Below are 26,687 nucleotides of genomic sequence, written 5' to 3' on the forward strand. Positions count from 1 at the left end.
AGACACTTCCTCCCAAGCCTGCTCTGTCTATGGTGAAATGGATTCTATCCAGGGGAGAGCACTATGGCATAGCAGGTGAAGCCTCCACTTGGGCAGCCAACATCCCACGCTAGCATGGCTGATTTCAGGCCAGGATTCTGAGTTCCAATCCCAAGTGTCGAATCTCACCTCCACTTCTGATCCAGTTTCCTGTTAATGTATATCCTGGCAGGCAGCAGATGATGAGATCCCCAGAAAATCATCGGGTCTGAAGTTGGTGCTAACACATAAAGGCGGTTTATTCAAACTAATCTAGGCTCCCTGCCTAGATTACACACGTGGACTACTTACTGTCTGATGGTCAAAAGCTGAAGTTTATTAACAGTATCAGGCTTTTATACACTGAGTAGGCATTAGGGAGGAGGGTTTAAGGTATTTACATTTTAACATCAAGAGGGAGAGTCTCCTTTCTTTGGTCTATTAGCTTCTGTTTCCCTGCCGAGGGGGCTCAACTCCATTTCTGAAATTATGCCCTCCATTTAAGAGTCACTCGAGGGCACTCTGATTTTAGCCTATCACATTTCAAGGCTGACTCATCCCAACTCCCGTCCTATAATCATTAGTAGATACTCCAAAATATCAGTGACTGACAGGAAGTTTGTTTATGTGGGGTGTGTTTCAAGGTTGTACACACAGTTATTACTAGTAGTGGTAGCTGCTGATGCTATAATTTTCCAATGCGTGTTGACCAAAATACAACCCCCCCCCCCCCCGAAAAAAAAAGCAACCGCTTAAATAGGCAACAAAATTATCTTGGATGTAAGTATTTCAAGAAAAGACTATATTGCTAGACAGAAAATCAGTCATCATAGATTGCTCTACTGCAATCAAGCATTAGTAAAGACTGATTCCCAAAGAAGTTAGCCAAATGCTCTCCTAGAGATTATTTCAGTATTTCAGTGAATGGTTTTCCGTACCCTCGATTTGCTCTTTTGAGAGGGACATGATCAATTTATTCTTCCAATGAACAAGTATTTATGAAGTATTTATCATATTTACATTGTGGAATATCCTATACATATTTTCTCTATTTTCATTCCAACCTTGGGAGTCTCCATTCATACTCAGAACTCAAATGTAAGTTCCTTTGCTAAAGTTTACAAGTAGGTAGATTGCACTAGTGTATGCTCACACGGCCTGAAGTGAGTCACCTTTTCTGCACTTTGCAGTACACATTACCCAGGGACAAAAGTAAAAATTTGCTTGAATGTTTTCATTGCATTTATCTTTGCTTCTAGAAACAGGTAACATTTCATTCTGGCAGTCATACGTTCTGATAATTCTTTTAAAACCATGTTTTGAGGTAAATCTTTTCTGTAAGTTTCTGCTACAGCTAATGTTGGTGAAAGCTTGGGCATAACTGTATTTTTACTTTAGCAAATAACTAGAATTTCTACAATGATAATGTATAATGATGGCCTAGTGGACAGGCTCTGTGTCTCTAGGAATCTTTCAGAACTTGAAACAAACCCACATTACATACCTCCCCTTTTAATCAGGAGGAAGTCTGTTGCAGAATCCCTGAGAAGGCTTTGCCTGGTAACTCAGTGGCCAAGCAGCTCCCATGTCAATCACAGACTTAGCCAGTCAGAATTGCTTTTCTGAGTCTGAGTTCCCTCAGAGAGTTTGGCTTCCCCCTACTAGAAAGTCAATGTTTAGAGAGAGGAAGAGACCTAGATCTCTCATCCTCTGGTTTACTTCTCAGATGGCTGTAACAGCCGGGGCTGGGCTTGGCCAAAGCAAGGAGCTTCATCCGGATCCACCATGTGGGCAACAGGGTCTCTCAAATGATGGGCCATCTTCTGCTGCTTTTCCAGGCCATTCTCAGGGAGCTGGATCCAAAGTGGAGCAGCTTGGACACAAAGGAGTGCCTCTATGGGCTGTACCACAACACCGACCCCAGGAGCCTGCTTTGAAGGTAACAGCATCTGCTTCTCTCCCACTCTGTCAGCGCGGCATCTTCACCTGTGTGACGGGGAAACTGCATGCTGCGTGGATTCCACACACATTGCTTTGATTCTTCTTCTTTTTTTTTAAATTATTTATTATTTTTAATTCATTAATTACATTGTATTATGTGACACAGTTTCATAGGTACTTGGATTCTCCCCACCCCTCTTAATTTAAAAGCACTCACCTGGTCACAGAGAACCATTTGTGGCCTACAGGGGGCTGTGGTGGCACGTTTGCTGATCTTGGAGGAGAAAGAAAGTGAAAGTTGCACTGAAATTCGATAAGTACTGAATTAGACAGAGATAGGCAGAGTGGTTTACTTATAGCAGAGAAGCCCCCAGTGCCGCCTAGATGTGGGGGAGCTCAGGCTGTGATGGGAAACTGCTTAGTGAAGGCCTTCCCTGGGAACTCGGATGAATTTTGAGCACTGTGGAGATGATAACCACAAGGTGCTTTTGGGGAGCTGCACAGTGTGTGATTTCACAGGAGCAAAGGGAAGCAGAGGAGATAAGGGCTGAGACAGGAAGGGCACGGCAACCCATGTGCCTTGCTAAACAGTATACATTATAAATTGTGGGGCATCCGTGTAAGAACTCAGCTACAAAGATGTCATGAGCAGATTTAAAAAAATTATTTTATTTGAAAGAATCACAGATAGAAGGGAAGAGAGACAAAGAACGAGCCTTTTACAAGAAGATTTGCTTATTTTTATTGCAAAGTCAGATATATAGAGAGGATGAGACAAAGAGGAAGATCTTCCCCAAGCGACTGTAATGGCTGGAATCTGAAGTCAGGAGCCCGGAGCTTCTTCCAGGTCTCCCACAAGGCTTTGGGTCATCCTTTACTGCTTTCCCAGGACACAAGCAGGGAGCTGGATGGGGAGCAGGGCCACTGGGATTAGAACTGGTGCCCATATGGGATCCTGATTCATGAAAGGTGAAGACTTTAGCCTCTAGGCTATCATGCCGGGCCTTCAAGAGAGATCTTCTTGAGAACTGAACCATTCCATATTCCAAACGAATCAGACATATTTACAAACATTGCATCCAAAAGCTACAGAATATATGTTCTCATCAGCACATGGAGCATTCTCCAGGATAGACAAATCAGCTTTTAATAAATTAAAAAACAATAATCTGTCCACTGATGACAGTGGGAGACATAGACCCTGACACAACAAAGAGACTTCAGTATCCCATGCTTTATTCATCTGATATTCCTTTACCCATGCATACAATCACCACAAAGTTTATTTGTTGGAAAAGACAACTTGTTTCAATATTAGTAACTTCTCTGAATGGCTTAATCTGCAGACGTTTTGATGTCACATCTTAAATCCTTGTCATATCTTAAATCCTTACAATGATTCTGAAATATGAGGCAAAAAGACTACTAGTTAAGTGTTTTTTATATTACTAAGTGATGGTTCCCTGAGAAGAATCTGAGATAATTCCATGTTTACAACATCCATCTTCCAAGGACATGCAGTGGATCATCCAAAAGAATGCTTTTCACAAGTTTGCTCCTAAATGTAGTTGTGTTGTACAACAGAAGCAACAGCAAAAGGTTGGACATTTTGCTATTTTTTCCTAAGCAACTGAACTTTTGCTCGATGTAAGACTTAATGTAGAAAATAAAGTATGAAATTGATGCTGAAAAAAAAAAAAAAGAGAGATCTTCTTAACTGTAGCTTCACTTCCCAAATAGCTGCAATAGTCAAAACTGAGCTGACTGAAAGCCAAGAGCTTCTTCCAGGTCTCCCACATGGGTGTAGGTGCCCAGGTCTTTGGGCCATCCTCTGTTGCTTTGCCAGGCAATAGGCAGAGAGCTGGATTAGAAGTGGAGCAGCTGGAGTACAAATCAGCACCCACATGGAATGCCAGTCCCACAGGCAGAAACTTAGCCTATTATGCCAAGGAACTGGCCCTGTTTTTTTTAATTTTTTTATTAAGGTATTCCTTTTTAAAGATGCAAAGACAACATAGGTAGAGGGTGTTGTTCCTGCTCTGTAGTCTTTATCTTGTATGTTGAAAGCATCATGGCCCCAGTGGCAAAAGTTGAAAGCAGAGAAGTCATCCTCGCTGTATCTGTCCCTTATCCTCCAACAGGTCACAGAGCACTATGGATGCCATCTAGAATAATTTTTGGAGCCACTTAATGTTCTTCTCTGACCTCTATGTCCACGTTCACTCCCTGAATGGCCGCAACAGAGCTGGACCAGACCAAAGCCAGGATCCATGGTCCCCTATGTCAGCGACAGGGCTCCCAGCACCTGAGCCATCACTCTCTACCTCGGAGGAACATTAGCAGAGAACTGGATATGAAGCCGACCAGCTGGGATTCAAACTGGTACTCTGAGATGGGTTGCTGGGAGTTTCAAGTAGAAGTTTAACGCGTTGCATTACAATGCCAGCCCTGTTGGGGTTCAATGAACTCGAGCTAGACTCCAAAGTAAGTGAAATGATATTAATTTCCAATCCGGGGCGACCTCTTGCCATGAGCAAGAAGCACCTTGAACAAAATAATTGTGGGGTTTTTATAGTAAGTATCTATCAGAAAATCAAAAGCTACGTGACAGTGAGCAAATACACGATTCAGGGCTTACAGAGACACAAAACAGAAATCAGGCAATAGACATTTACAATGCAGAGGCTTAGGCCTCTGATCATATCACTTTAATGCAGACAGTAGTAAAACAGCCTGCCTCGAAGGTAGCTGTCTTTCCCATAAATCTCAAAACTCCAAGATTCTCCTTCTCTCCTGTCTGCCTCCTGATGTTCCAGGAAGCAGGAGTGTTTTCTCACAACAGGATGCAGGTGTCTCTGCAGATTCCAGACTTCCAGGAGTACAGGTACCTTGACAATTAACCCTATCACAGCCTCTAACTTTTTTCTTTTTCTTTCTTTCCTTTTTTTTAATTAATTGTGTATCACCATCATCATCATTACTTAAGAGTCAGTCTGCAGACTTGGGCTCAGAATCTATGCTTCAAGGTTTTCCTAGTTTATTGGTAATGTTCTGTTCTGGTTTTTTTTTTTTTTTTTTTTGTAGTTACATCAAGTAGTCATTTGGACAAAAATTCATTGAGCTCTGTAGGACATGCATCTTGTTCTATATGTGCATTAGTTTTCAACTAAAAGGCTTTTTAAAAGTCTCCAGGTGACACTGATGCTGGAGAACTACTCTTTTCTATCTCTCTGCTAACCTGGAATCTTCCTTAGGGCAAACTCTGTTGATTTTTGTATTCACAGCTTACTTTAGTGCCTTGAACACGGCCCAGCACACACCTAATGAAAAGCTTGGTAAGTGAATGAAAAAGAGAGGGAAGTCCCTTGCAGGTTCCCAACTCTCTACCAAACTTTGTTTGTTCCAGGCTCCCCCTGGAGCACATGACAGCCTGTGCCTCAAAGTCACACCTCCTACACACCTCCTGAATTAACCTGTAGCAGCCAGCTGGCTTAGTCACTGTCACACTCACAGTATAACCGATCCAGGGCACTAGCCTGGCAAGGGTGGGAGAGAGGAAGCATGTGGAAGACATTCTGTCCCCAGGATCAGCACCTCTGCCCTGCCTGGGCCTCAGCCATTTGGCTCAGGCCTCCCTCATCTTGTCTGGGAACCGTGCTGGAGAGACTATGTCCTTGGAGGGACTGCAGAGCTACGACTTCTCTGATTTAAGTCGCTTCCTCAGAGTCGAAGCTCTATTATGTGGTAATCTGGAAACTATGGCAATGGTGAGTTTTAGCAAACTTACAGTTCAAAGTAAGAGGGACCCTGGGTAAATATCAACAAAGTGCGTTATTCATTTACAAATAATTCCCAAGAATATCCTAGGAATAATGGTGAACACCAGAGTCACAGACCTTAATGGGGATGGGGTACACTGCGGAAGAGATAATCACACGAAAATATCTTAGTGCTTGAGACGTGCTGGGCTATTGACAGATATAGTTCATTTCATCATTGAATTTCATGATATCCTATTATTATCTCCATTTACAAATGAGAACAGATGTATTTTATGGTTACAAACTGATAAAAAGGTCACAGAGGGACTGTAACTATCCAGGCTACTAGCAGGGAGACCTAATAGTCTAAAGGATCAGGGGAGTTCCTCTAAGTATAAGTGGCAGAAGCACAGATCCAAACCATGACATCTGAGCAGACCAAACAGATCCTAGGGATGGGAAGCACAGGCAATGGAAACAGCAGAGGCAAGCTGTTTGAGGACGAGCACCAGGGGGCCCAAAATGATACAGGACACACAGGCGGGTGCCCTATCACCTAGTTCTTTTTTTTTTTTTTTCCTTTAAATCATCAGTTAGGCTAAGATCTGGTAAGATTGTAGAGAAACAGGGTCTAGTCCTCAATTTGTTCTCAGTGTCACCATGTCTCAGTGGCTCAGTTTCCTCATTTGAAACAAACCAGAAAATAAGTGGGCCAGTCAGGAGGGCTCAAGCCATTCTTAGCATTCTAGACCTCTGATGAAATGCAAGCTTCTCATGGAAGGAATTACCAGTCTGAGAAACAAGCCCACAGTCATTCCTTGCCAAGCCCTGACCCTTGTGTGTGAGTACAAATACAGGAGACCATTACACACAAGAAATCCCACCATAAATGTGCTTGTGAGCATGGTTTATTCCCCTCACTTGAAAGTAAGGATGAACTGGTAGTAATAGTGTAAGAAGCATAATAATAACCTCTTGTCAAGGGAAAGGAAACTTAGAGATTTAATTGGCTTTATTTTCCATCGCAGAATAGCGTGACACTTCATAGAACAAGTGTTCCCGTAAAGGAGGTTGATTTTACAAAGAAGGACTGCAAAAAACCAGAAACAAAAGCAAGGGCTCGCTGCACTTTCAGTCACTTTCCTTGCAAGGCAGGGACAGGGAGACAGAAAATAGGAAAGTAACTGTTTAGTTAATACCAAATTATTTCACAATGCTTCTTCTCTGTAAGGAGAAGCGCCAAGAACCTTCATTATCATACCAATTGTAACTGACCTATTGGGAAATTTGGCTATTTATCGCTCACCTGCTTTTTGTTGTTTTTTTTGTTGTTTTGTTTTTGTAAGGCCAGATACACAGTTTAAGAGTTTTAACTTGGTGACACAGGTGACCCCATTTTGACCTGCAGCCTAGTCTGTGCAGGTCACTAACAATGACCTTTTTTTTTTGTCTCCCGTTCTTTAGAGCATGTATTGTGTGCGGGGATAGCACCAGGTGCTCGAAGGCAGATTTCCTCACAAGGATCCACAGCCACAAAGGGTTACATAACCTTGGCCAGGTCTTCACCACCCAGATCTGTGCTGCCTACGGGGCATGCCCAGTCCTGTTTCCTGCTGCCAGGTGTGTGGAGCATCGAGTTTCTCCGGCTTTTATACATCGGGCGAGAGTTAGAATTCGAACCCACGGCCGACTCTCAAGCTCCTGGCGTGGATCCACTTGTGATCTGTCTTCTCACTTTTTAAGACAGGAGCTACCTCCTTTCCCTATGAATAAGGTGACATTGTGTCTGGAAGCCTTTTCTGAGTGAGGAAAGCGCTTTTTATAGCTTGGGATGGCTTTTGTTTACTTGGTCTCTTCCAGCATCGGTTAATCCCGCCTACAGTTTTGTCCTTCACTGCCCTTAACACTGTAGTCCCAGGTTTCCTGCCTGCACAAGACGACTCCACGAGGTCACATGGTGTTTGTGTGCGCGGGCGCACCAGCAAAGAAATTTTACTCCTCTTGCTCCCCACGGCTGCCTGCCTTTCTATAAATAATCTCTTCGCACCCAGCCCTCGCGCCCCTGGGTGGTTAGGCCACTTAGTCAAACGCGCGCGCGCGCGCCAACACTCACGGGGGCGGGGAGGAGAGAAGGAGGCGGCACGAGTGACCTTGTGAAGGTGCCTAGCCCACTGGGGATGGGATTGGCAAATCTGAAACCTCTACAAAGAGTGGCCTCCTCCCGCATTCCTCTCTAAGCCTCTCATTCTCTCACGCTCGCCTCGCCCCGTCCCCTCGCGTCTGCTCCGCCATACAAAGCCTAACCCGCCCATCTCCTCTTTACTAAAAACCCAGAGAACTTCAGACTCCCCATGTTGAAACTCGTCGGTGGCGGTGCCGGGCAGGACTGGGCATGCTCAGTGGCGGGGACAGGTCTGCGAGGCGAGGAAGCGGCATCTGAAGTCTCACCGCTGGGGGATCTGGGGGCGGCGGGCGGCGGGGGCCCGGGTTGGGGGTGCGCGGCGGTGCGCTATCCGGCGCCCGGAACGAGCATGCTGCGCGTGGGCCCGGCGGAGCCGCCGCTCGGGGGGCAGGGAGCCGCCGAGGTGGGGGAGTCGGAGGCTGGAGGAGGGGAGGAGCGCCCGGCACTTCATCCCCCGGAGCCGGTTCTGCGGCTGCTGAATCGGAAGCCGCAGAGAAGATCTGAGGAAATAAAGACGCCCGAGAATGACCTCCAGCGAGGCCGTCTGAATCGGGGCCCGCCAGCCCCCGGCATGGGTGATCGCGGCGGGCACCCGGAGCGCGCAGCCCCGCGCTCCTTGGGGGCCTCCGGGGACCCCGGCGCCGCCGCCGCAGCCGTGAACGGGCTGCTGCACAACGGCTTCCATCCGCCGCCAGCCCAGCCGCCGCTCGCCTGCAGCCGGGGCCCCGTAGGAGGCGGCGATGCGGCGCCCCCACGCCTTCAGCTCCCGCCTGAGCTCCAGCAGCAGCCACCGCTCCCTCAGCACGATTCGCCGGCCAAGAAATGCCGGTTGCGGAGGAGGATAGACTCTGGAAGGAAAAACAGGCCGCGTAAGTCCCTCCGGGAGGGGAACGTGAGCGCGGCGCGAGGGGAGTGGGACCCGGGCAGCGCACATGTCGCGTGCACCCGCGCTCCCGCGCTCGAGGGAACGAACGCCTCGGCTCGGGGCAGACTTCACCCAGGGCCAAGCCCTGACGGTAGTTACCTGACGCCTGTCTGCCCTTTAACCGCTTCAACCCGCAGAATGGGGCGAAGGGCCACAGAGCTTGAGGTATCTTTAGGTCACGGTTGCACGCGAGGCGAACGCTCTGCCCGCCTTTCTAATTGGTGGCTGGGAGGAAATGCAAGTGTGTGAACGTTGGTTGCGGTGCAAGGAGTGGGGACAGCGGCTGGCACTGGCCGAGGTTGCCGCCTCCTTCCTGGGAGCAGCTCCTCTCTGGCGTTGCCGCCCGGTCGACCACTCTGTCCTTTGAATCGCAGAGCAGCCGCCAACCCCTTAGGCCATTGGCGAGCCCAAGTCTGGAGGCGTGGAGTTTGACAACCCCCAAATCACAACCTACGAAACCCTGTTTCCCTGCAGCCAATGAGAGGCTCTACTTGGAGGGAAACACCCACTGATACCATGTGGGCCGGAACTGTGTGGACCAATGAGAATTGGAGGTGGATTTTTTTTTTCCTGTGGAGGGGGTAGGTAGAGTTGAGGATTTGCAATTGTAATGTACGGATCGGAAAGCCAGAGTGGCTTTATTTCACAATCCAATACATATATATAACAGTAGTTTGTTAAGGCCAGCTTCTGCGCAGGACACTCTGGGATGTGAATTTGTAGGTCGACTTTACGACTGGCTTTCTTATCTAAGTCGGACCTCATTCAACTGGTTGCCACCTCTTTGTGTTTTTAATGAAGCTTATAAATGGCAAAAAGCAAAGTAAGTAGAGTGCATGCTCATAAATGCATATTTAGGCATGCTTCTTCTGCTTGTTGTTTCTGCTGTTTGGTATGAGATGTTGTTAGCTTTTGGGTTTCTCCAAAAAGTTTGGAATTTGGCAAACAGCATACCACCTTCACCTGTGTATCTTTTTGTAACCTCTTTTTTTTTTTTTTTTTAAGTTGACTTTTGATTGTTTTCGCACCGAATTGAAGTGTCTAAGACTTTGGAAAACCCCTTAACTTGATTGTGGGTGACTACAATAATTGGATTTTTCAGGTCTGATATGCGAAGATTGGATTCTAAGGTTTTATGGAAGTTTGAAGCCACGCAGGAGATTTGGTTACAGTTGTGAGGAAGGAATATAGCACCTGTGTTTTACCTACTTTTGGTTTTGATGATTGTCAGAAACTTTCTCTATGGACGTGGCATTGATTACCTATGATTTATTGACCTGTTTTACTTCTTTGAAACTACATTTTACTTCTTCCACCAAATTGGACTTGAGTTGGTGATGAAAATAGTTGAGATATAATAAAGGAGAAATATACGGAGTTTGTGACTAGCAGTGCCAGCTTTATGTTTATGTATGAGGATAAAATAACTCTTGAAATATTTTTGAGGAATTGAAAATACACTTTGTAGCTTGAAGAAAGATAAGCCTTTGTATTTGCAAATGCAAAATAATTTTCTTTTTGAAGATTTTTTTATTTGAAAGGCAGAGTTACGGGGGAGAGAGAGAAAGAGAGTGAGAGAAAGAAAGAAAACAGATTTCTGTACACTGCTTCACTTTGCAAATGACTGCAGTGTTTAAGACTGGGCTGGGCCAAAGCCAGGAAGCAGCCAGAAGTATATTTTGGGTCTCCCATGTGGGTACAGGAGCTGGAATGGAAGTGGAGTAGCTGGGATTTGAACGAGTGCCTATATGGAATGCTGACACTTCAGCAGTGGCTTCACTCACTACGCCACAAACTAAGGTGGTTTGTATTCTTTACACAAATAAAAATCTCAACTGTTAAGTTTAAGTGATCGTGATAGTTGCTTGTAATTTTTAAGGATTCATCACCAAAATTTGCTTAATGTTTTTGAAATAAATTTTACATGCTCTGAGGAATTATATCTGCTCTTTTCACTAACAAAACTTGTTAGTTGAAACTGGCCTTCATTTAATGTCTTTGCATTTTGCTCGTTAATGTTCAGTTATATTTATGCAAAGGTGATGTTGTTCTGTTAGGAGATATTCAGGTAATCTAGGAGGAATTAGAGTTAGCTGTATCCTTGTATCCCTGTATCGGCCACTGGCAGATTTTAAATGGATGATTACTGAAAAGTATAGTTGCATTTCTTCACATGGACCCTAAGAATGTATAAGCGGTAAAGCATCAGATTGGATAAATGATTGAATTTACAACATAAGACGTCTGCCTCTGTGCAAACCAGATGTAGTTAGTACAGCCAGTGGTGTTACTTCTAACGGCTCCTGAGGGTGTATGTGGATGGTTCTGCTTCTTTGACAGTATTTCAGCTACAGTATGATGGACCTGAGAATATGCTTGGAAATGATGAATGGGATGATATGAAGTTAAATAGTTTTAGATTGTTTTAGAAATTCTTTTTAAAGATTGATTTATTTGTGTGCCTGGTGAATTTGCTCAACTGGCTAACCCTCCACCTCAAAGCACTGATTTCCCATATGGTTCATGTCCTAGCTATTCCACCTCTAATCCAGCTCCCTGATTATGGCCTAGAAAAGCAGCAGAGGATGGTGTAAAGTGTTGGAACCCTGCAACCACCTGGGAACATAGAAGCTCCTGGCTTCAGATTGACTCAGTCCTGGCCTTTGTGGTATTTGAGGGAGTGAACCAGAAGATGGAAGATCTTTCTGTCTCCCCTTTTCTTTACAAATCTGCTTTTCCAACAAAAAAGAAATAAAAACCTACCATCTCTCCTTTAAAAATTGAAAATAAAAAGATGTATTTATTTATATAAAAGCTGAAATTAACAGAGAGGCAGAGAGAGAAATCTTACATCTGCTGGTTCACTCCCCAAATGACAGTCCCACAGTTGGTACTGTAAGACAGGAGCTGCTTTGTGGCATCCTGTGTGGGTCCAAGAGCCCAAGCACTTGGGCCATCTTCCACTGCCTTTCCCAGGCCATCAGCGGGGAGCTGAGTTGTAAATGGAATAGCCAGGACATGAACCAGCGCCTATGTGGGATACAGGTGAGGGCTTAATCTGCTCTGTCATAGCACTGGCCTCAGGTTATTTAAAACAATTCATTCTGACCTCTCAGTGTAGATACTATTTATCTTGCAGTCTAAATGTCAGATGAGTGCAAGGTTGGTTTGTCTAAGCCTGGAATACAGGATGGGATCCATAATTTCATCTGAGGTGCCATCACCCAGCTCAGCTTTTGAGGGCTTTTTCAGGATTGCCAAATCAAGCCCGCTTGATTGTCTTGCCTGCCTCTGTACTTTGCAGCCTTGTGATTTCAACCAAATGTAACCCCTGTCTCATTGAAATGCTGCAGGCGGCCTAGGTGTTTCTTGTATCTTCGGGATTGTGTGACACTTTGGAACTGACTGTTCCTTCTGCGTGACCTCTACTCTACTTAGGCACTCTGGCACATGAGCTAGCCTGGAAGGGTACGCGTGTGTCTGCTTGCCTTGTGCTGGCTTTCTTGTGTATTTACTTGTCTTGCCAGTCAAGTGGAGAGTTTGATTAGAGATGATGCTGTTTTCATATGCTTTGCACTTTGAGACTATATGATGAGTACTACAGAAAAAGGCTCAAGGGAACTCATCATTAGTTAGATGAGGTTGCTGTTTCCATCTCTACAGCAGATTTTAGTAGAAATCTTTGAAGTGGAGATAAGCAGATAAGCAGTACCTCATGATGTCAATTTGTTCTCCAAATATTTTCAAATTGATGATAGTCCGAAGATTCTGTGAATGCCTAATATATTAAAAACAGTGTGTGGTCATTCACACTGCCTTCCTTCCGTCCCAAGATTTCGGGTTGAGATATCAGCTGTCTGATCAGAATTAGTTATTTAACTTGCATGTTCTAATTTAGCATCAGTGAAATGAAGAGAATTATATCTCCAGGGATTGCTGTGAGGGATAACTGAAAGGATACATAAGTGTGTGTGTATAAATAAATAGATAAATAAATGAAGTATATATACATCATAGGTTCCTGCTTATTCAATGTAAAAGAGATTATCTAGTAACCCTACACTAGGCAGCAGAAAGTGAGCAGGGTTCAAGGATGTGGGGAGCCCTCTTGCTTCCCAGGGAGTGGGCGGCAGCAGCAGGGGTGACCCTCCGTGTGGAGGCTCTGGTTTCTCAGGTCATCCAGGGAGAACATCCAGGTAGGGAAGAATGGGTGAGGGCTCTGTTCGTATATGACATGTTCATGGAAAAGATCTTCCATCCACTGATTCACTCCCCAAGTAGCCACAACTGCCAGAGCTGAGCTGATCCAAAGCCAGGAACCAGGAAGCCCCTCTGGGTCTCCCACATGGGTGCAGGGTTCCAAGACCTTGGGCCATCCTCTACTGCTTTCCCAGGCCACAAGCAGGGAGCTGGATGGGGAGTGGCACATCTGGGACTCAAACAAGTGACCATATGTAATACCGGCACTTGCAGCAGTAGGATTAGCCAATTGAGCCACTGCTCTGGCTTCCTGTTGTTTGTTGCCTTTATTCCACAGAAGGAGAAACAGGAGGACTTGGGATTTTGACTTTTCTGGGCCTGACCCTTGTAGATGCGCAGAAGTGTCGTGTAGTGGGAAACGCTCTGCTTTAGTGGGAAGAGCCTTAGCACCAACTGACCTAGATTCAGCATCTCTTCCCACAACTTACTTAAGAATGAGGCTTTAGATGAGCTTCTGACCTTTTCCAAGGTCACTGTCATTGGAGATGATGGTGCTGATTTCATGATGTAATGAGGACTAACCATAGAAAATGTATCCAAGTGTTGTCTGCTCCCTCATTGTTAACACTATTATTATGAATAAAGGGCATTTGATATCAATATCCTTGCTACTATTTAGTCACAAAGACTTTTTAAAAAAAGATATATTTATTTGTATTGGAAAGGCAGATGTACAGAGAGGAAGATCTTCCATCCGATGATTCACTCCCCAAGTGAGCCGCAATGGCCAGTGCTGTGCTGAGCTGAAGCCAGGAGCCAGGAACTTCTTTCCAGGTCTCCCATTCGGGTGCAGTCCCAATGCTTTGGGCCGTCCTCGACTGTTTTCCCAGGCCACAAGCAGGCAGTTGGATGGGAAGTGGAGCTGCCAGGATTAGAACCGGCGCCCATATGGGATCCTGGTGCATTCAAGGCGAGGACTTTAACCGCTATGCTATCACGCCAGGCCCCAGTCACAAAGACTTTTAAAACTTACTGAAATCTTAGGATTTCCATGAACTCCTCTTTCCCTGAATGTCTTTGGGAGGCTGAGTTTTGACTATCCTCCAGGCCAGTTTGACACTAGCCCTGAAAGAGGCTTCCCTAATGTCCGCTGGTATTTTTAGAATCAGGACACATGGGCTGTGACACAAATCTTGACTGTATTCTTACTTCCACAGCTTGCTCAATTGCAGCTCGTAGGTATACAGTGTGTTCTGTCCGAGCGGGATGCGAGCAGCTTGGTTGATGAGATGGCAGTGTGATTTATGTGCCAGCAAGTCTAGTGTCAGGACAAAGTTATTTTTAAAAAAGGAAGTATCTTCTTTTGAACTTGACTGTGTGATATCTCATCCCTTGAATGAGTCGGATATTCATAAAATAGTTGAGAAGACATAAAAGAGAGCATGCCTCCCCCCTTTATAAAAGCTACATGTATTCAACAAGACTTCAGAATGATTGCTCCAGTTCTTCAAGCATCTTTTAACTCGCTCTCTAGGGGTTGAGAAATGGCCTCACAGACTTTGTTCTTGCAAATGAAAAATGAGATATGGATTTTTGGGTGCTTAGTGTCTTCAGCACTCCTCAAGTATGGTCCTTCTGGGGCTAATGGTCTTGACCTTACACTGAATCTCAGGTTTAGTTAGAGGCTTCCAGCAGAATGGACCTGCATGAACTTCTGAGCTGTTTCCAGCCTGGGCAGGGCCAGTTGCTTGGAGTCCTCTGGGGCTTCTGAACAAACTACCTTACAGCCTAAGGTAGGCAAATGTCCACAGGTAAGAGGCAAGGATGAACTGGATTGACTTCAAGTCAAAAACCAAAAGCCAGAAGCTCCTTCAGGTCTCTTATGCAGTTTCTGGGTCCAAGGCCTTGAGCCATCTTCTACGACTTTCCTCAGCCTTAAAATCAGGGAGCTGGTTGGGAAATGAAGCAGCTGGGACAGGAACCAGTGCCCACATGGGATGCCAGTGCTTGGCAGGTGTAGACTTAGCCAGTTGAGCCATTGCAACAGCCCAAACTAGTGGTTTTTGTCTCCTGCTAGAGTCAGCTCCAACAGACCCTGAGAGCTGATTGTTCGCATTTCATCCTAGTGTGTGCATTCAGTATCCTTTTTTAAAAAAAAGATTTATTTATTTTTATTGCAAAGTCAGATATATATAGAGGAGGAGGAGAGACAGAGAGGAAGATCCTCTGTCCATTGATTCACCGCGCCCCCCCCCCCCCCCGCAAGCGACTACAACAGCCAGAGCTGTGCCGATCCTAAACCAGGAGCCTGGAGCCTCTTCCAGGTTTCCCACATGGGTGCAGAGTCCTAAGGATTTCGGCCGTCCGCAACTGCTTTCCCAGGCTACAAGTGCGAGCTGGATGGGAAGCGGGGCATCTGGATCAGAACTGGCATCTGTTTGGGATCCCGGTGCGTTCAAGGTGAGGACTTTAGCCGCTAGGCTACTGTGCTGGGCCTTGCATTCAGTATCCTTATGTTAGTAGCTTGGAACTGGTGTAATAGTTAAGTTTACACTGTGGAATTTGAAAAACACTGCAAACTGGATGTTTTTCAGAGAGCCAGTTGTTAAATATTTATCAACATTCCAGTGACTAGGACACAGTTCACGGAAGAGGCTCAGAGGAAAGTCCTAGAGGGCATCGGTAATACCACTTTGCAATATTAGATCATCTGAGGCCAAGCATTGGAGGAAAGGTCAACGTGTCCCTTGCTACAGAGACGCCTTAGGCTCAGGTAAAAAAGTATCCTACTAATATCTGAAGTTCCTCTGTGGTCGAAGAGTAGAATGTTTTTAGACTCACACTGATTTCTCCCTATGAAATTCCTAAATTCCAAATATGCTTGGGCTCAGTGCTAGATTAAGGGAGGCCAAGCAGGTGTTAGTATATCATGAGTGCAGCAGGCAAACCAAGAAAAGAATATAGCAAAATGCCATGGAACTATATACATATACATGGACCAAGGTATTAATTACAGAAAAAGCATAACTTTGAACTTATACTTATTTCATGATTCACTATTGTCTTTAGTTTTTATATACTTTTTTAAATTTAAAAGGTAGATTTTACAGAAACAGTAGAAGAGACAAAGACAGATCTTCCATTTGTTGGTTCACTTCCCAGATGACCACAACAGCCAAAGATGAGCCAATCTGAAGCCAGGAGCTTCTTCAGGGTCTCCCCTGTGGGTGCAGGGGCCCGAGGACTTGAGCCATCCTCCACTGCTTTCCCAGGCTGTGAGCAGAAAGGACTTGGACCATCTTCTGTTGCTTTCCCAGGTTCATCAGCAGGAAGATAGATGGGAAATGGGGCAGCCAGAGCTCCAACTGATGCCGTTAAGGGGTACCTGTGTCATAAGTAGTGGCCTAGCGATTTTGCTGCATTGCTGTCCCCTAGGGCACATATTGAAACCATTTTTCTAGATAAGACTGCTGGTTTAACCAGACAGCAAGAGAAGCTCCCTGGACAGTTTCTCGGGGTGGAAATGGTAGAACTGCTGGTTACCCATCTTTTAGGAATGCAACATGGCAAAAGTCAGTTTTGTCTATTTAAAAGATGTCTTAGCATGAAGGGATTCCAGAATTGAGGAGTATAACAGTCAATGAGAAGCAGGGGCCAGAAGCAGGCTCATGCTCCACCTATGGCACCAGTATCCCATTTATGTGCTGGTTCATGTCCCAGTTGCTCCACTTCCAGTCCAGCTCCCTGCTTATGGCCTGGGAAAGCAGCAGAGGATGGCACAAAGCCTTGCTCCCTGCATGCACATGGGAGACCTGAAAGAAGCTCCTGGCTTCAGATAGGCCCAACTCCAGTCATTGCTGCCATTTAGGGAGTGAACAAATGGATGAAAGATCTCTTTGTCTTTGCTTCTCCCTCTCTTTCTCTGTAATTCCTTTAAATGTTTTTTTTAATTAAAAAAAAAGGTGTCTTAGAAAGCTTGCCAAAGACACCTAATTAATATATGAGTGAAGTTCTTTAGTACTCAGAGCATCAGTTTGGCGCATAAAGGTGCTACAGTGCTTGACACACAGTAACACCTCATTGATGCAGTATTGCTGTTGCTTCATATACTAGGTTGTTAGAGGATTTGGAATAAACTGCTATTACATTTTTTTAAAAATAATTATTAGTAGTATTTGAAAGCCAGAGTGACAAAAATGGAGACAGAGAGAGCAAGATCTTCCATCTGCTGCTGTACTTACCAATAACCTCAGCAGCTGGACTGGGCCGTGAAGAAACCAACAGCCATGCTCTGCATTCAGAATTCCCACATGAATTGCTGAGACCCAAGCACCCAGGCCATCTTCTGCAGCTTTCCCACCAGTATCAACAGAGAGCTTTATCTGGAGTAGAGTAGAACAGCCATGCTCTGATGTGAGATACTTAATGGATGGTCTAACCTGCTTCTTAACCTGCCACAAGGCCTTATTTTTCATTGTTATAACTCGAGCATGAATTGGCAAGTTTTTAGCTCTGAAGTCTTTGGCTCGTATATATTTATCCTTATAAAATTACGCAAGCTAATACACCCCTTCAGCGTGTGTACCAAACTCAAATTTTAGTCAATCTTCAGGCATGTTTACTTGACAAATGCTTTCACTCTGCCTTAGGCCAGTTACATAATAGCAAATAAATGGGTAACCTGTCAAACACTTAGTGCTATCAAAAGAGTTTTGGCACTTATTAAGAGGTTTGGTTGTTTTCTGTTTGATTTGTATATGTATCGCAAGCAAAGTAAGGATGTTTCTGGTGTTCAGCTCTTGGTGAGACATTTTCAGTAAATTTTTTCTTACTATTGAATCAGTTTTGATTCAGAAAAATTCCTGACATTACAAGGAAAGCTGTCCAAAACACAGTGCTGCTTTGCACCTGCTCTCGGCAGAGTTAAGGTTTTCTTCACATTGTGCAATCCAAAATGTGGAAATAAAGGAGTGCTGACGTTTCTGAAGTGGAAGTTTCCAACTTTTATGTTGATTGGAAAACATACCATTGCTCTTATCATTAACTTTACATTACACATGTAATGTGACTTGTAAAATCAACTAATACAAATAAGATGTTTCTTTTATCTCTTTCATATACGAGATTCACAATAAAGATGCAAAAAAAAAAGACACGTTCCAAACCCTATAGAATAGAAAAATTATCCCTGAGTGGTATAAAGACCTTGTGCTGCCAAATAGATTATCTCAAATGATTAAATATTTTGAATGCTAGTATTTTATTTTTAAGTTTTCAGTTTTAATTTACTTCCCCGGATATTACATTTTAACTGTATCTTTGGTACAAACTGCTATAATAAAAAACCAAAATTACTGCTACTTAACCACAAACATCACTGCTAGCAACTTGCCAGTGATAACCCAAAAGGCAGCAAATTATTGGAAGGATGAAAATATTTCTGAGAAAAAAACAAACCATGATTGGTAAGTAGAGAAAGTTGTGAACTGGAGATGCCCGTGCATCGTACAGTCCTGTGTTCTCTAAGAATCTATTTTTAACATAAATCACATTTGAATAAACTTGCTCTTCTGGTTTCTCATCCTGACAGATGTTACAGAAATACTGATAACAGCAAGAAATTAAGACCTTTAATCCCAAAGCCAGTATAAAATAATTCTGAAATAATAGCGTTACATGATTCCTGAAAATATCAAAGTGTGATGAGTACAATAATTTGATCCTGGGCCCGGTGTGATAGTGTAGAGGTTAAAGTCCTCACCTTGAACGTGCTAGGATTCCATACGGGTGCTGGGTCTAATCCCAGAGGCCCTGCTTCCCATCCAGCTCCCTGCCTGTGGTCTGGGAATGCAGTCGAGGACAGCCCAAAGCCTTGGGACCCTGCAACCTGCTTGGGAGACCCAGAAGAAGCTCCTGGCTCCTGGCTTCTGGCTTCGGATTGGCTCAGCTCTGGCTGTTGTGGCTGCTTGGGGAGTGAACCATTAGATGGAAGATCTTCCTCTCTGACTCTCCTCCTCTCTGTACATCTGCCTTTCCAGTAAAAATAAATAAATCTTTTTTAAAAAAATAATGGCTCCTTCAGTGGCCCTGAATTATTAAAAAGAGTTAAGCTTTTATTTTTATTAATAATTCTAAATTATTTCACAATGGGGAAAGTGGATCATGTCTTTTGGGGGAGATTTTGTTTGACGTCTATCATAATTTGGCATTTGGATTTTTAAGTCATTTAAAATATCTGAAATGCAGTAATTGAGATGAATTCCCAGGTGGAACATATCTGTCTGGAGTGTAGTCTGTGGTTTCTAATAGTTCATAGAGATGTGCGACTGGCATTGCAGTTCATCTTAGAACATTTCATCATCTCCCAGAAATCTTGTTAGCAGTCACTCCCCTTTCTCACTACAAACCACAAAGCTAGGCAGCCATGAATCTACTTTCTGGCTCTGTAGTTGTATAGGTCCTGGATCCCCTCATGGGCTCATATCCTGTGAGGTCTAGTATGATTGACTGCGTTCAGATAGCCTGATGTTTTCAGGGTTTAGCTTTGCTGCAACATGTATCAGCATTTCATGCCTTAGTGTTGCCAACCAATAGTTCATTGTATGGATATACACTGGTTGTCTGCCCATGCTTTAGCAAAAGATGGGCATTTATGTTTTTTCACATTTGGCTGTTAAGACTGCTACAATGAATAGTCATGTACAAGTTTTTGTGTGGATATATCTTTCCAGCTGTCTTGGGTAGTGTGTTATTGGAGTGCATGCTAACTCTGTAGCTTCTTGCAGAGCTATCACATTTCTCCAAAGTGAACATCCAGTGAGATTCCTGTTTCTCTGCATGTTCGCCAGCACTTTGTTTTCCATTTGTATGGTTGCAGTCTTTCTAGTGAGTGTGAAGTAGGATCAGTTTGGTTTTGACCTCTATTTCCCTAAATGACTAATGATGTTGAGTATCCTCACATGTGCTTGTATGAGCCAGAGCCCCATATCTCTCCAGCCTTAAATCCTATGGTCTTAAACTTTAGGTAAGTTAGAAAGTAATGGCCAATTAAATTATGTTTATATTTATTTATTTATTTATTTATTTATTTTTAAAGATTTATTTATTTTTATTGCAAAGTCAGATACATAAAGAGAGGAGGAGAGACAGAGAGGAAGATCTTCTGTCCAATGATTCACTGCTCAAGTGACCGCAATGGCCAGTGCTGTGCCAATCCGAAGCCAGGAGCCAGGAGCTCTTCCAGGTCTCCCACGTGGGTTCAGGGTCCCAAGGCTTTGGGCCGTCCTCAACTGCTTTCCCAGGCCACAAGCAGGAGCCTGGATGGGAAGTGGAGCTGCCGGTATTAGAATCGGCACCCGTATGGGATCCCGGCACATTCAAGGTGAGGACTTTAGCCACTAGGCCACTGTGCCGGCCCAAATTATGTTTATATTTGACGAAAGATTTAATTCACTTACTCGAAAGGCAGAATGACTGGGAGAGGGGGAGACATTCATGGAAAGACAGAAAGAAATCTACCATCGACTAGTTCACATACCAAACGATGACACAGCTAGAAGCCAGAAATTCCATTTTGATTCCCCACAATGGTGGCAGGGACCCAGTCACTTGCGTCATCCTCTGCTGCCTTTCCAGGCACAGTAGCAGGAAAGTTGGAGTGGCCAGAGCTCTTATGGGATGTCCACCTGCCTGCCTGCTCCTCACAGTGCCATCCCCTGTAAGTTTCTTAATGGCAAAATTATCAGACTTTACATTGTAATAGTTACTGTATTGAAGAGGGTGCCCTCCATGGATCTGCCATTAACAAATACAAAAAGGTTGTGAATGTATATATTTGAGAGATAACGGAGAGTGTCCATCCATTGGCTCACTTCCAGAATGCCTGCAACAACTACAGCAGGGCTGGGGCTGAAGTTGAAAGCCAGGAACTCAGTCTAGATTTCCCATGCCAAGGGCAGGAACTCAATTCCTTGAGGCATCATTGCTGCCTCCCAGAATCTATGTTGGCAGGAGCTAGAGGTGGGAATTGACCTGAGGTCCACTGATAGAGAACATGGGTGTCTTAACCACCAGACAAATTGCCTACTTCCAAATGGTTGCTCTAATGATGTAGTGTCTGGATCTGTGACAATGTGGTTTTCACTCACACGAGGGTTTTCACTCCTTTCTGATTGTTCTTAATACATGGTCAGGCTTAATGCATGGACAAAAAATTCAGTGCTAACTGCTGTCTTTCACTGAGGAATAAATCTGGAGTTGATGTCAAATTGTCTTGAGGTGGGCATTTGAAACCTTGTCTTTATTTTAGCTTCAATTGCTATGTGAGTAGTAGGTAAGTTTTCCTCACTCTGCACCCTGTTAACTTTTAAATATTTCCCAGATTTTCACAGTGAAGGCTGAAATAAATAAACAAAACTCATTTCTGGTAGATTTGTTTTTGCTCTGATGGTGCTACCTAGTAATGCCGATCTCTAAGTAATCTACTCCCTGGAATTAAATTATCAGTAGCATCCCCAGAGTAAGCAAGCATGCTCTGGTGGCTTATCAAGACAGAAAGCTAAACCTCTTGGTGCTTTCGACTGGGATTTGTTTAAGCAGGTAATGAGATTGCCATTGCTGTCTTGAGCCTCAATGCATTAGGAGAGTGGAGGAGCTGTTCCTGGATAGACTCTGATTGGCTCTGGTTGCTGGAACAAATGATCATGTTGGAGACAGTCACACAGGTGCACGGTAGTCATGTCCCTGGGCATGTGTGCACATATGGAATCTTCCTTTTAGCCCAGTTACTGCTAGTGTGTGTGTGTGTGTGCGCGCAAGCGCACACGTGCGCTGTTCCTGCACTCATATTTCTGATGTATAAAGTGGTGTGATGAAAACTGAGGACCTAATGGAAGGTTGGTCATCTGTTGCTCTGGGTTGGGCAGGATTGCTCAGAATTGGCAGCTCCTTGCTGAGCTTCAGCAGTGATGCCTGCTGTAATTATGTTCTCCTCCCACCTCTTCTGGGCAGCCTGAGAACATGACTGAAAGGGAAACAAATTTCTACTGCCTCCTGTTTGTTTTCCTTAAGACTCAAAGCAGAGACACGTACAGAGTATAACCACAAGTCACCTGAAGATGGTTGCTGGAGTAAAATTGCTTTTTCTACTCTGATTTCTGCTGGCTTCAGAACACGGGAGAAAGAATCTACATGCACTAAATTGCACAGGCATTTGAAGAGGAGTTGCAGGCCATATGTTTTCCAACCTGGTGAATCTGACATTTTTGCCTCTTCCCTTCTGCAGCTAGGTTTTGTCCCTGATTTCTGCTGTCCAAATCCAAGCTACGGATATGTTCACCTCTGCAGCCACCACGCCTCTCAGTACATAGTTCTTTTGCCCATGCAAGGCTGCCTGTGGTTCTGCCAGGTAGAGACGGTCTGGTCGGTTCTGTCCTGAGATTGAAGGTGGAAGAAAATGTAAAGAGGCTGAATTTGGCATTTCTGGCTGTTTTAATGTAAAGACAAATGTATTCATATTTTTTTCACTACCTTTTCTTGAACCAAAATACTTCATATGTCTTCTCATTTAGAAAGAAATCAGAGTGTCTCAGGGACTGTTCTGAGTGTGCCACACAGATCATCTGGCAAAAATGGTGAAATCAACATGGCTGATATGAAAAGTGAACTCATCTCAGAGGTTCTACAAGGAATCCTTGCCATTTTCTTTCTCGCTCTTGTCTGTGAGAATATGACCAGGATTTCTGTCCTCATCGTTGTCTGAGTGAGCAAGGGAAGGCTGATAGGAATCTGCAACTGTGTCAGGAGAAAGAGGTTGATCACATGGCGCTGTGGGGTCCATACACATGTTTCTGCCATCTTACATGTGTTGGAAAGTGCCAAATTTTAAACTATGGGCTTTTGCGCTGACAGTCGGTTAAGTGTATGCTGTGGCTTGGATATGCATTGCCCCTCCCAAAAATCCTATTGAAATTTCCAATATGGTGGTCTTAGGAGTTACGAACTTTAGGAAGTTCATCAACTTTTGGTAGTTCATCAACTTTAGGAAGATGACCTGCTGAATGCGTTAATGTCCTTGAGTGTCACTGTTAGGGCTCAGAGCAATGGATCAGCTCTGGGAGGAACAGACTGCTATAAAAACCGTTTGACCAGTTGTCTTGTCCTCTCTCTCACCGCTGTTGTTTCTGCGTGTGCCTTCTGCTCCTTCCTGCTTCCCTGCTGTACGTCGCAGTATGATGCCCTCACCAGAAATCCAGCAGATTATGACAGTGCTCTTTCACTGGCCTGTTTACAGAAGCATTAGCCAAAACAGACTTTATTCTGTTCACCATTATCTAAGTTTAAGTATTTTGATATCACAACAAACAATGGACTGAAATTGGGTGAGTCTCAGACCCCTTCCCATCCTGAGTTGCTACCTGTAGGTACATGCAGCATCAAGTGTCCCAACTAGATGAGCCAACTTGTTCTTGACTCTCAGGCCTTCCCTGCTGTTCTTGATAGTTTGTGTCAAATTGATTTTTATAACAGGCTTGATACTTAGATAGTAGAGTCTTATGTAAGAGAAGGAACTATTGAGTTAGGGAATGAAGGCATACCATTTTCTATGAATAGACTGCAGAAATGCTATTTGCCCACTGAAACAAAGTCAAAACAATGTCTTTTTGTCTTGCTTCTTTACTGAGATGTTCCTAAGGGAGAATTTCAAAATAGCTGATTATGAAGTCTAGATGTGTTGAGTGTAAAAATTGCAAGTGTCAGAAAGCCGGAGAATAAAATAAATCATCCAAGTCCACCATTCAGAGACAACAGATGGTAACATTTTGGCATGAAGTTTCTGGTCTTATTTTCCTCTGTGCAAGCAACTTTTACATTCTGAGACAAAATGATAGCCATATGTAGTGTATGCATTACAAGGCACCATGACGGTCACTACCCTTTTCAATTATTAAGGTGACCATTCCTTTTTATTATTGTTATCATTTTATGATACAGTTCCATAGGCTCTGGGATGTCCCTTATTTCCCCATTTCTCTCCCCCCTCAGTGAGTTCCCCTATATCCTAACTATAGTATAGTTCTTCATACACAGTCATATGTCCATCATTGTGGGCATGGACAATGGCAGAGAGTCCAGTATCCTATTGTCAAGATACAGTAAACAGTTTCATTGGGAGTCCATTTTTGAAGTAGAGATGCATACGGCATTGTATCCTCACCTTTGGATATGATAGTCTCCATTACACAGTTACTATACATCCCCTTTCATGAAAAGCCACAAAACAAAATCAACAACAGGAAGAAAAAAAGAAATTAACAACACCATGAAGTTAAATAACATGCTACTGAATGACTAATGTGTCACTGAAGAATTGAAAAAGAAAATCAAGAACCTTCTTGAAGAAAATGATGCTACTGTATGATCGATGAGTCACTGAATAATTTGATCAGAAGAAAGGTTTTTTTTTTAAAGATTTATTTATTTTATTACAAAGTCAGATATACAGAGAGGAGGAGAGACAGAGAGGAAGATCTTCCATCCGATGATTCACTCCCCAAGTGACTGCAACAGCTGGTGCGTGCCGATCTGAAGCCAGGAATCAGGAACCTCTTCCCATATGGGATCCCGGGGCATTCAAGGCGAGGACCTCAGCCACTAGACCACAGCGCCAGGCCCAGGAGATACTTTTCACCAACAAAGATCAGCAGACTGGATTACAAAAAAACCCGCATCTATTTGTTGCCTACAGGAGATACTTTTCACCAACAAAGATCAGTGGAAACTATCCCACCGATTTTGATTTTTTTGTTGTTGTTAGTTTCATCTCTTCAAAAAACTTTCTTCTTGGGCCCGGCGCCGTGGCCTAGTGGCTAAAAGTCCTCGCCTTGAATGCCCCGGGATCCCATATGGGTGCCAGTTCTAATCCCGGCAGCTCCACTTCCCATCCAGCTCCCTGCTTGTGGCCTGGGAAAGCAGGTGAGGACAGCCCAATGCTTTGGGATCCTGCACCCGCGGGGGAGACCTGGAGGAATTTCCTGACTCCTGGCTCCAGATTGGCACAGCACTGGCTGTTGCGGTCACTTGGGGAGTGAATCATCGGAAGGAAGATCTTCCTTTCTATCTCTTCTCTCCTCTCTGTATATCTGACTTTGTAATAAAAATAAATAAATCTTTAAAAAAAAAAAGGAAAAGTATCTTCTGTAGGGAGCAAATAGATGGGTTTTGTTTTGTAATCCAGTCTACTAATCTATGCTGCTGGAGTATCCGTGACTGCACTGCCACACTGTTGTTTTCGCTGCTTTCCTGTGTCTCTCAGTCTCCAGGTACACTTCTGCTTTTGTTCTGTCCTCTGCTATTTCTTGGAATGTGCCCTCTCTTCCTCACTCTGGCTAATATTTCTCCTTTTCTGCCATCTTGATTCTCAAGGTGACCATTCTTGTCACCCCAAGAATACTGACTCACAGCATGATTCAGTAATGTGTTGTCCCTTTGTGTTAATGGATAATTGCTTCTTTTAATAAGGTCGCTGTTGCTGGACAATGAATAGTTTTCTTATTATTATAAATAAGTGACTTCAGTTTTCTTTTTTAAGCTCAGGATTTGGGCACGTGCATGATTATTTCTTTTGGATACAGTTGAAACAATGTATCAAGGAGGGTAGGATCTTGAGCTTTTTCGTATGTATGTTCAAATAACCCTGTGGAAAAGCTATACCAGTGAACATTCCTGCTGTTAGTGTGTGAGTTCTTCTCCCCTTGCCAAGCTTGGGGATTTTTATGTAACGAAAGTTCATACTAAGGAAATTGATCTGCATTAATTTTGAAGAAACCATGATTCTCGTTCCTTTACAGAGAGCATTTCATCTTTTACAGATTGACCCATGTGCAGTAATTACAGGTTTCTTCACAGTGTTGCAGAAATCCTTTCATTAACTTTTGCATTTACCACTTCATTTAAGATCCTTAAATAGTTCTTAGGCTTTTCAACTCTTATGCTATTTAAAGTTTGATTTGGGGGCCGACACCATGGCTCAACAGGCTAATTCTCTACCTTTCAGCATCAGCATTCTATATGGGCACCAGTTCATATCCCACCTGCTCCACTTCCCATCCAGCTTCCTGCTTGTGGCCTGGGAAAGCAGCAGAGGATGGCCTAAGTATTTGGGTCCCTGCGTTTACATGGGGAGACCCAGAGGAAGTTGCTGGCTTCTGGTTTAGGATCGATTTAGCTCTGGCCATTTTGGACACTGCAAGAGCAAATCTCCTTGGGAGTGAAATCAGCAAGTGGAGGATCTTTCTCTCTGTTGCTCTTTCTGTCTTCCAGGAAAAATAAAAATAAATCTTTAACCCCCACCCCCTAAAAATGTGGTTTTGGAGGCCTTTACGTGTATATGGGGTAATAGAATGTGAGAACTAGATAGAAATTTAGTACAGGTTAATGTATCTGGATTTACAGAATAGTAAAAGCTCAAGTAAAAGTTACCCCACAAACTTTTGTTTTGTTTTGGTTTTGTTTTTTGAACTCTTTGAGTTGCAAATGATTGGCAAGCTCAGACCTCAAAATGGAGAACTGATTTGCTCCTGAGACTGAAAATGGCCTCTGGCGGCCGCATTGACTGACCTGGGGCAGTTCTGTGATCTTTTTATGTCTCAGTTATCTGTAA

The 26,687-nt window shown here is 43.9% G+C and overlaps 1 protein-coding gene across 2 annotated transcripts in view; it reads left to right on the forward strand.

Moving 5' to 3' along the window:
• The first annotated feature begins 7,913 nt into the window (after nt 1-7,913).
• PANK1 (pantothenate kinase 1) overlaps nt 7,914-26,687 on the forward strand; it is a 56,085-nt gene continuing 37,311 nt past the window's right edge. The window contains exon 1 of one of the 2 annotated variants that reach the window (XM_004583371.3): nt 7,914-8,771. In XM_004583371.3, the coding sequence (XP_004583428.2) occupies nt 8,072-8,771 (700 nt within the window). In that variant the 5' untranslated portion in view covers nt 7,914-8,071. Of the gene's footprint in view, nt 8,772-9,457; nt 9,651-26,687 lie in introns of those variants that run through there. The other variant, XM_004583372.3, reaches the window with a different exon arrangement.

Source organism: Ochotona princeps, chromosome 13 (assembly GCF_030435755.1).
Source record: "Ochotona princeps isolate mOchPri1 chromosome 13, mOchPri1.hap1, whole genome shotgun sequence".
NCBI lineage: Eukaryota > Metazoa > Chordata > Mammalia > Lagomorpha > Ochotonidae > Ochotona > Ochotona princeps.